The sequence below is a fragment of the Moschus berezovskii genome, chromosome 25 (assembly GCF_049115385.1).
Source record: "Moschus berezovskii isolate FMDL1 chromosome 25, NW_MosBer_1.0, whole genome shotgun sequence".
Taxonomy (NCBI): domain Eukaryota; kingdom Metazoa; phylum Chordata; class Mammalia; order Artiodactyla; family Moschidae; genus Moschus; species Moschus berezovskii.
The window spans coordinates 864194-874631 of record NC_142484.1 but is presented as its reverse complement, the minus strand read 5'-3'; the positions used below and the strand labels follow the sequence as shown (position 1 = coordinate 874631).

The 10438-nt window shown below is 65.7% G+C and overlaps 1 protein-coding gene across 1 annotated transcript in view; it reads right to left on the bottom strand.

Annotated features, from left to right (window-relative positions):
- Positions 1 to 371: 371 nt before the first annotated feature.
- MUC2 (mucin 2, oligomeric mucus/gel-forming) overlaps positions 372 to 10438 on the bottom strand; it is a 29451-nt gene continuing 19384 nt past the window's right edge. Inside the window, 19 exon segments of the mRNA XM_088832036.1 lie at positions 372 to 594; positions 681 to 807; positions 1129 to 1168; positions 1804 to 1902; positions 1996 to 2118; positions 2286 to 2326; positions 2538 to 2642; positions 2846 to 3023; positions 3591 to 3622; positions 3727 to 3827; positions 3948 to 4017; positions 4269 to 4447; positions 5240 to 5465; positions 5751 to 5934; positions 6416 to 6663; positions 7042 to 7216; positions 7527 to 7735; positions 8042 to 8353; positions 9003 to 9210. Of these exon segments, the coding sequence (XP_088688162.1) occupies positions 372 to 594; positions 681 to 807; positions 1129 to 1168; positions 1804 to 1902; positions 1996 to 2118; positions 2286 to 2326; positions 2538 to 2642; positions 2846 to 3023; positions 3591 to 3622; positions 3727 to 3827; positions 3948 to 4017; positions 4269 to 4447; positions 5240 to 5465; positions 5751 to 5934; positions 6416 to 6663; positions 7042 to 7216; positions 7527 to 7735; positions 8042 to 8353; positions 9003 to 9210 (2880 nt within the window).

Below are 10438 nucleotides of genomic sequence, written 5' to 3'. Positions count from 1 at the left end.
CAAATTCAGGCTCGGGGGGCCCGGGGGTAGCCTCCTGCATCTTGAAGGTGCAGTGAGGGCTTTGTGCACACCAAGGGCGGGACAGGCACCCGTGCCAGCCTCCCCCATATCTCATGTGCAGAGCCTGGCGGCCAGGCCCCACTCACCCCCGTGGAAGCGGCCAGACCTGGACTGTGCACAGCAGGCCACCCAGGCCCCCAGCCGCTACTGAAGCACACCAGCACAGCATCTCTGCCCAAGTTTATTTTGGAAAGAATCAAACAAAGGCTCAGAAAATAAATATCCGCAGAGAGAAAGTCAGCTCAGGAGGTGAGGCAGCTGAGGGGGTCAGCAGGAAGGGGACGCGGGACGGTGGGAGCCGGGCCCTCCCCTCACCCCCGCCCAGGGGCCACCCCGAGAGGCGAGGAACGCCGGGCCCTGCGCTGGGCGGGCAGCTCGCACAGGGAGTCCTGGCACAGACAGCTGTCGATGTGGGTGTAGGTGTGGCGGAGTGTGCCCCCATCCGGGCACTGCAGCGTCACCTCCCGCTGGCTGGTGCGCTGCTCCTTGCAGCAGGAGCACCTGTGGTCCAGGGCCTGGGCCTTGGCCGAGTACCTGGGGGAAGGCCAGGGTCAGGGCTACTGCCTGCTGGGGTGGGCACAGCCTCCCCCACCGCCCCACCGGGGGCGCCCAAGACTCACATGGCGAAGGTCCCGCAGGACCCAGAGCAATCGTTCATGGAGACCAAGGTGGTGCAGCCGTTGTGTGAAATCTCCCTCACGACCGGGATGGTAGCGCAGGGGGCGCTGGTCTCATTGCGAAGGACACCTGGGCAGAGAGGCAGAGGTTGGGAGGGGGTCTCCGCCTTCCAGGGCCCTCCTGTGCCCCTCACGGCCTCCTCCTGCCTTCCCAAGTGCCAACCCCTTCAGGGCCCTCAAGCAAGTTGGGTTGCCATGGGCTCCTGGAACGGATTCAGGCTTCCTGGGCACCCCAGGTGATGTCCTCAAAGTCAGCGTCCAGCCAGGAGTGGCACAGAGGGGACGGGCTTCCTGGGGCACCATCCCCTTCCACCCCCTCCCCTCAAGGGGCCCGAGGGAGCTCCCACCAGGCCTGGGCTGCAGGGCCCGCCTGCCCGAGGCCCACACTCACATTTCCTGCAGCAGCCATTGGGCATGAGTGTGATGGAGCCCTAGGGGGAGGGAGAGACAGTTGGGACCCCAGACGTCCCCCAGTGGTGACAGCGCCGCCCCCCGGCCATGAGGGTGGAAGGCGTAGTTCCTGCAGAAGGGCCCAGAGCGGAGCCTGCAGCCGTCGCCATGTCCTGCGATGGAGCCCAGCCCCTCAGGGACATCGGGGCCCCCACTGCAGCAGTGACGGGCCCGCTCACCTGGACACAGGTGCTGGGGTCAAAGTCGGGGCAAGTGATGTTGGAAACGGATGAGATTAGCTGATTGTGTATCTTCACGCAGCTGAAGAAGGTACAGTTGTTCAGGGAGTCACTCTTCATGTCTCCGGGCTGCGGGACAGGGTGGGGAGTTCTGTGTGAGGCCTGGCGGGAGCCCCCCGGGCAGCTCCCTGACCACCTCGCTAAGTGCAGCCCACAGGCCCAGAGCTGCAGAGCCAGTGACACCAGGAGGGGCCCAGGGACCCACGGCCCACAGTCCCCAGATGGTCCATGTCCCACAGCGGTGGCCTGACTTGGAGAAGCCACCCAGAGGGCCCAAGACCCCATGACAGGTGTCCTGATGGGAGGCAGGACGTGCTCGGCCCTGCGGCCTGGGGCAGGGGACGCAGTTTGGCCCCGGGCTCAGGCGGAGGGCGCACCTTCAGGACCAGGTTCTGCTGGCCAGGCCGGCTGATGATGCAGTGGGTCTGCTCACACTTCCTGCAGCACTCCCCGGGGACGTCCACCAGCTCAAAGCCCTGTGGGACACCGGGCGGGTCGGTGTGGGAAGAGGAAGGGCTGTGTGGCGTGAGGGTGGGCGGGCCTGGCTCGCCGGGGCCGGGGCTGCTTACGGGGCTGCAGGAGGTGTTGCAGGGCACGTGGGTACAGGTGATAACGTTGAGCTGCGTGGCGTTGTTCCTGTGTTCGGTGCAGACGCAGTTCTGGCACTTGGATGAATAGACTGGAGAGCCGGGCTTCGGGCACAGGGAGGGCGGGTGAGGAGGGCCCACACAGTGCCTCCCCTCCAGGACGCCGCCCCGTCACCGGGAAGGGGGCCCCCACCAGCCAAGCCTGCCCAGGACCCTGCCCCCGAAGCCCCTGCTGCGCCCCCGCCCCGCTCCCCACAGCCAGCAGGGCTCACCTGGTACTCGGCGTGCTCCAGCACACACACGCCCTTGGGCACTTGGGAGAAAGAACCAGAACAAGGGTCAGGCTGTCCTGCCGGACCCCGTGGTGGACACACTGCCGGTGGATAGTGTGGGGGCGTGGAGCTGGGCGGGGTGCTTCCACCAGGCAGACCCTGAGCCCCCAGGCGGGGGCCCCTTCAGCTGTCCTCTGCCCCCCACACCCAGCCCACCCTAGGCCTCCCTCCCGCCCAGCCTGGCCCACCTACCGCACGAGTACAGGGGGCAGCACCTCCCGGGCACCATCTCGCTCTTCACCTGGAAGCCCAGTGAGCACGTTGGGGGCTTCTCCCTGCACAGGCTGGCGTTGCACTCTGCAGGCGGCGGGGACACACTGGTGAGCATGGCCCCTCACCCGCTGAGCCCGGACGCCACCCCGGGCAGGGCGGGGCCCGAGCCTGGGCCCCCTCAGCCCTCACCTGCCCAGCGCCCACACCCCGCAAACACGCCTGAGGCCCCGGCCTCCGGGACCACGCGAGAGCCCGGCCACCTCACTCCCCGCCGGCAGGGGCCTTACTGCAGGAGGTGAGGTTGCAGCAGGTGTTGGCGGGGTCCACCTCCGTGAACGGGTAGGTGCCGTCCTCCTCACACTCCAGCCGGGGCTCCGGCCGGCACGTCTTGGGCTTGCAGATGATGCCGCTCCCGCCCTCCAGGCAGATGCAGTCCTTGCAGTCGAACTCGAAGTGTTCCCCATACTGCAGGGGAGGGAGAGCCGGCCCCGGTCAGTGCAAGACAGCAGCACGCCATGTGGCCCACCGAGCAGCTGGCGGGAAACCCCGAGCCCTGCCCACCTCCGAGCACCCAGGGCAGGCTCTGGGGAGGACATTCACACCATGGCTGGGACCTGCTCCCATGTGGGCCCACAGGCCTGGCGCATGGTGGAGGCACCAGGTATGTCTGTGGGGCTCACGCAGAGCAGAGCTAAAGAACCAGCCACGTGCAGAGACACGCACACCACAGGGCAGACAGGCCGCAGGTGTGGCCAGAGCATCCAGTGGCTAGTGGGCGGATGGGGCGGGGCGGGCAGGCGGACGCGCAGAGGGGTGGGTGGATGGGCCCCACACCAGCTCAACCTTCCAGGGCGGGCAGGCGGACGCGCAGAGGGGTGGGTGGGTGGGCCCCACGCCAGCTCAACCTTCCAGGACTTCAGGGACTCATTACTCTGCCTCCGAGGGTCCAAGGTTTTCATTCCACCCCATCCCGCCCCCCAAAATGCAGGGCTTGTGGGAGGGCCCAGCCCCAGTGTTGAGGGGGTGGCCTACCTCTCTGGGCACGTTGTCGGGCCCCACGCAGCCTAGGAGAGAGAGGAGACAGGCCCTGTGAGCTCAGGCCCCTGCCACAGGCACTGGGCTCAGCCCCAGAACGGAGAGGGCAGAGGCCGCGTGGCAGGCAGCCTACCGCACAGGTCCACGCAGACGTCGAAACCAGGTGCATAGCTGGTGGTACCCTCGGGACAGAAGCAGCCTTCCACCAGGCGTGTGCTGTTCGGCTTGGAGGGGCTGGGGGGAGGGCATCAGGAGATGGATGTGGGGACGAGTGGGACCACCAGGCCCAGACAGGGCTGCCCAGAGCAGGGCGGAGGGCCAGCCAGCCGTCCCAGCACCTCCACCGTGACTGACCTGGACTTACAGGTGGGCTCCTCCACAGGGCCGCAGGCCTGGTACTCACGATGGGTGGGGCACGTCACCGCTGGGGAGGGAGTAGCATCAGAGGGAGGGGCCTGGGCCCCCACCCCACCCCCACTGACCACCGCCAAGCCCCTCCCACACGGGACCCCATCCCATACAGGCCGAGTGTGGCCTCAGCCCCTCATGCTGTCCTGAGCCGGGAGGTGGGGGTCCAGCCCCACAGGGGTTAGCAAGGCCGGTCTTCAGGCAGCCTGGCCCCCCACCCCAGCCAGGATTCCCGCTGAGCCTGGGGCGGGGCAGGCGGGCACTCACGGCAGGCCCCGCCGGTGTGGTTCCGCCAGTCCACGCAGATGCCCTCCTGAGCACACAGGGCCGCATAGGTCTGCAGGCTGGCGCACTCTAGGTTCTTGCCGGGCACGTAGCAGCTGTCAAACAGGCAGGCTTCATAGTAGTGCTGGGGGGGCGCCAGGGCGTGGCACTGGGCGAACAAGCTGTGGAGGAGGGCTGCAGGTCACAGGCCAGCCGGCGCCCCCAGTCTCTCACGTCCCCCTGGCTGGCACCTCCATCTGGGCTGCACCCCCTCGGGGGCCCAACTCAGCCTGTACCGCCAGACAGATGCCCGTGGGCTGAGGGTGGGAGCAGAGCAGCAGGCCTGGCCTCGGGGGCTCGGGCTGGCCTCGGGGGCACGGGCTGGCCTCGGGGGCACCGGCTGGCCTCGGGGGCTCGGGCTGGCCTCGGGGGCACTGGCTGGCCTCGGGGGCACTGGCTGGCCTCGGGGGCACGGGCTGGCCTCGGGGGCACTGGCTGGCCTGAGGCCTTGGCAGCCAGCACTGAGGCCAGAGAATGAGCACCGTGCCCAGCCCCCAGAGAGGGAAGGTCTGCGTCAAAGTGGTCACCAGGTGCCAAGGTCCCCCAGCAAGGCCAGCAGAGGCCGTCCTGGCCTCCGCGCACACACCTCTGGGGATGAGGGGCTCGCTCCCACGGATACCAGTTTTGGCCTCCTCTCTAAGCCCAGATTCCTCTCCCCAGCAACAGTTGTGGATGCTAAATCTGTCCTGGGTCAACTGGTCTACCCTAGCCTTCAAGCTCAGTGGATACTGCACCATCCCAGGAGGCAGGAGAGACGGGATGGGGGCAGGGAGTCACAAAGGGCCCTGTATACCCTACCGGAGCCCCAGTCCTGGCCCCGCTGTGACTGCTGTCTGCCTTCCCAGCCCCAGGCCCAGCACCAGCAGCCTCTTCGTGGCAGACCAGGTCGGGGTGCGGCTCCCAGGGCAGATCACCTGTCCTTGATGAGCTCACAGAGCGGAGACGCACAGCTCTTCGTGGGGAAGCTGCTGGTGCCTGCTGAAGGCGAGGTGGCCGGGCGCCTGGTGGTGAAGCTGGTGTGGGGACAGCGTGGCTTGGAGGGGTCGTTCACCACCCAGTAGTCAGCTGCGATCTCGCAGTTGTCGACGCTCTCCCCACTGGGCAGCACACAGTCGTCCAGCGTGCTGTTGGTGCAAGTGCCTGTGCGGGTGGGACGGCCACGTGAGTTCACACCAGGCCCAGCTGTCCAGTAGCGCAAGCCCCCGGGACCCCCGCTCCAGCCCAGGTCCCTGGAGGTCACCTGGCCAAGCCTAAGGGCACAGACGAGGCTCCGACTGGCTTCCCACAGGGGCCAGGCCCAGATGGGGCTGGGGGGCCTGTGGGGGCCTGAGCAGTGTGGAGAGCCACTCCTGGGGGAGCAGGTCCTGCAGCCAGCCTCCACCAGGCTGTCCTCCCCAGGCCGGGGCACGGGGGTCAGAGGCTCACCACACTGGCCCTTCGTGTTGTTGCCGAACAGGCGGTAGGGCAGCCGGATGGAGAAGGAGAGGCCGTTGTAGGAGACAAGGGCGCCCAGCTCGGGGATGTCCACCATGTAGTTGATGCCCGACTCATACACCTGCAGCCCGAACTTGGTGTAGGGCAGCGCCACGGCCTGCCTGTTGACCTGCACCTGCGGCGGAAACCCCAGGTCGGGGGTCAGGGGGCAGGGCGAGCCATGGGGGCCACCTCTCCCCGACCCAGAGCACGTGGGGGACTCTTTGCCCCTCCCCCTCCCCGCTTCCTTCCCATCACACTGGGCCAGATCCTTGTCCTGACTAATCCCAGGGGTCAGGGGGCAGGGGCAGCATCCTCAGGGTCCCCCCAGAGGCCGGGGGACCCAAAATGTGGGTAGGACTCCCTACATGCTGTGTAGCAAGCCCCTGTCCTCAGGGAGGGGGCGCCTGCCACAGAGACCTGTGTCCAGGGCGAGTGGTAGGGGTGTGAGCAGCAGAGGTCAAGGGGCCCCTGAAGGCCTCCAGAGGGCCTGTGAGATGTGTCCACAGAGCACCTCTCCAAGCCTGGCTCTGGGCCGGGGGGTAAGCTAGCCTCGCGCTGCCTGAGGAAGCCCACGCCAGTGCGCCCACGGTGGACCCCCCGCCCCGCCAGCGTACCTGCACTCTTATGGGAGTCATCTGCACGGTCTTGATCAGCACCTCCTGGGTCTCGTGGCGCACGATGAGTGTGCGGGGGCAGGACACTTCATCGTTGACGTCACAGTGGTAGTTGTCGACGTAGACCCCAAAGTTGTCCACCTTGGGGCTGATCTCCTCCACCAGCACATACGTGCAGTTGCCCTGGTAGCTGTAGTAGAGCCCGTCGAAGGTGACGTAGTGCGGGTCCCCCCAGCCCGTGCAGTAGCCTGCGGAGGAAGTGGGGTGAGCCCGCGTCGCGCCCCCGACTGGGGGCAGGACGGGGACAGGACATGCTCAAGGCTTGGGTGGGAAGGGCAGGCAGAAACTGCGGAAAGCCCTGCAGTCTGGTTCCCGGGGCCCCGAGAGGGCACGCACCGCTCGGCCCACAGCAGCCCGGCTTCGGACCGAAGATTCCTCTGTGCTCCGCTCTCGGCACTGACCGCCCTCCACCAGGCCAGCCCTGCCCTTTCCTGGACCCCAGCCGAGAGGAGATGCTCCAGACGGGGGCCTGACTCTCCACGGGCACCCAGCCACCAAGCCATCATGACACCCTGGGGCCTGAAGCAACGCCCCCACCCAGAGGAGCAGGCAGGCGTCGGGCTTACAGTCGCACTCCCAGTGCCAGCAGCACTTGTCGGGGTCCTGGACGCGCACGGGTGTGAGGCCGTTGGCGCAGGCGGGCATGGGTGGGGGCTCGCACTTCACCTTCACGAGCTCCACGGTGTTGTTGGACTTGCAGGTGGCCTTGGTGCAGTTACACATCCACCAGCTCTCGTTCTCCTGCGGGGGCGGGAGGGACACAGGGTCAGCGGGGCCAGCCTGGCACCCAGGCTCACACGGGAGGCCCTGGGTGAGCAGCTAACAGCCCTGCCCAAGAGGCTGAAAGCCAAGGGCGACTCTGTGCAAGAGGGCAGCCAGCCAGGGAGAGCAGGCAGGACGGCCCCCGCACACCCTGCACCCAGCAGGCTGCCCGAAGCCTCGGCCCGACTGGCGCTGGTGTGGGGCACAGAAGCAGGGGCATGACCTACAGGAAGGCAGCGCCTGGGGCTTTAGACACCAGAGGGGACAAAAGCCACCCACAGACACACACCTGCCTGGGAGGATCCAAATCTGGGCACCCAGGGACCCCGGAGACCGGCGCGCTGGATGTGCTGGATTCGTGGCTGGTAGATGTGGATGGGTGGGGTGTTGGGGAGGGTGTGGACGGGCACGACCAGTTGAAGAACTCAAGCTCGCATTTCAGTGAGCAGTTCACGTAGTAGCACGTGTCTCCATGCGTGCCGTTGTACACCAGCTCGCCTGCAGGGGGAGAGACCAGTGCTGACGCCATCCACACAGGGCTGGCCCGGAGCACACAGGTGAGCTCCCCCAGAGGCCACGAGAGAGAAACCCACACCTCCCACTGCCCCCTGATTTGTGGCTGCAGCATGTGGGGCTGGCCATGGAGACCTCCATCTAGGCCCGGCACCCAGCATCCCAAGCAAGCTCCCAGTTTAGACCTTCGAGTGACAGGTCAGGGTCAGACCTCCGACTGACCCCTCAGCACCGGGAACACCAAGCGCCACCAGCCTGCGCTGCCTGAATCAGAATGAATGGCTTGCTTACCTGGGGCATAGTAGGTCTCATTCAAGAAGCAGCATTCAGTCACGGAGGGGGGGGTGACCCCGCCAGTGCTCGTGGTAACGTAGGGGGAGGTTGTTGGGGTCACAGTGGAGGGGGACACACTGGAGGTCCAGGTGCTGGCAGACTCTGGCGTGGTCGACGGGCGTCCTGTTGATGTGTGAGCGCCTGTGGAGGTGGCAGATGCAGGTGTTACGGTGGGGCTGGAGGTAGGGCTTGTGCTGGGTAAAGGCGGCCCCGTTGTGGATCCAGGGGTGGGGGTGGTCTTCGAGGAGGTGGGACCTGGGGTCAGCGAGCCTGTAGGAATGGAGGGAGCGGTGAGGGATGAGGGGATCCATTCCTCTCAGCACACAGGCAGCCTGGCAGCAAACACACGCAGGCAGCCCCCTGGAGGCACGTGGTGTGGAGGCCTCCCATCCACTTCGCAGCTCCGGGCCTCAGGGCTGGATGGGGCGTCAGGCCCACAGGCCTCGGGGAGTGTAACAGGGAGGCCACCACGGGACACTGCTCCATCCGGAGGGGCTGCACTGGCCCCCAAAGCCACAGCGGGGAAGTGCCGGTGGGAGAGGGGGAGACAGAGGGAGGGTCTCCAGGGCACCTGATGGCAGCCTCTACTCCCCACGAGGCCCCAGGCCCTTTGGTGGCTCCCGAAGGGTGACTTTGCCCACAGAGCCCATCATACAGCTGTAGGCTGAGGATGTGGGCCATGGGCAACCATGCCCAAGGAAAGATATCCTGTGGGGGCAGGCACAAGCCGAGGGCCAGCACCTCCAAGAACGGTGGGTCTCAGTGGGGGCAGGAAAAGCAAGTGAGCCCTTCTAAAAGCTTCCTGGGAACTGCATTCCCTAGGGAGAGTGGAGGCACCTGTCTGAATTCCCAGGAGTTGTGATGCACCCCAGATGAGAGGAAGAACCATGAGTACACAACAGCACTGTCGTCCACACACCTGGAAGGGTGGTGCCTCCCACTGGGGTGACTGTCGGCACTGTCAGCGTTGGCGTCAGTGGTGTGCTAGAGGGCGCCACAGATGGGATGGTGGTGGTAGATGGCCAGCCGGGTGTCACTGCGCCGGTGGGTGGAGGAATTGGGGTCCGTGTGGTTGCGGTACTGATTGGGATAAGAGTCTCTGTGGTGGTGGGTGTCGGAGTTGTCGTCTCTGTGGTGGTGGGAGTTGGAGTTGTGGTCCCTGAGGTGGTGGGTGTTGGGGTTGTGGTCCCTGTGGTAGTGGTGGGTGTTGGAGTTGTGGTCCCTGTGGCTGTGGCTGTTGGAGTTGCGGTCCCTGAGGTGGTGGGTGTTGGGGTTGTGGTCCCTGTGGTAGTGGTGGGTGTTGGAGTTGTGGTCCCTGTGGCTGTGGGTGTTGGAGTTGCGGTCCCTGAGGTGGTGGGTGTTGGGGTTGTGGTCCCTGTGGTAGTGGTGGGTGTTGGAGTTGTGGTCCCTGTGGCTGTGGGTGTTGGAGTTGCGGTCCCTGAGGTGGTGGGTGTTGGGGTTGTCGTCCCTGTGGTTGTGGTGGGTGTTGGAGTTGCAGTCCCTGAGGTGGTGGGTGTTGGAGTTGTGGTCCCTGTGGCTGTGGTAGGTGTTGGGGTTGTGGTCCCTGTGGCTGTGGGTGTTGGTGTTGTGATCCCTGTGGTGGTGGGTGTTGGTGTTGTGGTCCCTGTGGTGGTGGGTGTTGGGGTTGTGGTCCCTGTGGTGGTGGGTGTTGGAGTTGTGGTCCCTGTGGTGGTGGATGTTGGGGTTGTGGTCCCTGTGGTGGTGGTGGGTGTCGGAGTTGTAGTTCCTGTTGTGGTGGGTGTCAGAGTTGTCGACTTTGTGGAGGTGGGTGTCGGAGTTGTGGTCCCTGTGGTGGTGGTGGGTGTCAGAGTTGTAGTTCCTGTCGTGGTGGGTGTCAGAGTTGTCGTCTCTGTGGTGGTAGATGTCGGAGTTGTGGTCCCTGTGGTGATGGGTGTTGGAGTTGTGGTCCCTGCGGTGGTAGGTGTCGGAGTTGTGGTCCCTGTGGTGGCAGTGGGTGTTGGTGTTGTGGTCCCTGTGGTTGTGGTGGGTGTTGGTGTGGTGGTCCCTGTGGTTGTGGTGGGTGTTGGTGTTGTGGTCCCTGTGGTGGTGGGTGTTGGAGTTGTGGTCCCTGTGGTGGTGGTGGGTGTTGGAGTTGTGGTCCCTGTGGTGGTGGTGGGTGTTGGAGTTGTGGTCCCTGTGGTGGTGGGTACTGGAGTTGTGGTCCCTGTGGTTGTGGTGGATTTTGGAGTTGTGGTCCCTGTGGTGGTGGTGGGTGTCGGAGTTGTAGTTCCTGTCGTGGTGGGTGTCGGAGTTGTAGTTCCTATTGTGGTGGGTGTTGGGATTGTGGTTCCTGTGGTGGTGGGTGTTGGGGTTGTGGTCCCTGTGGTGGTGGTG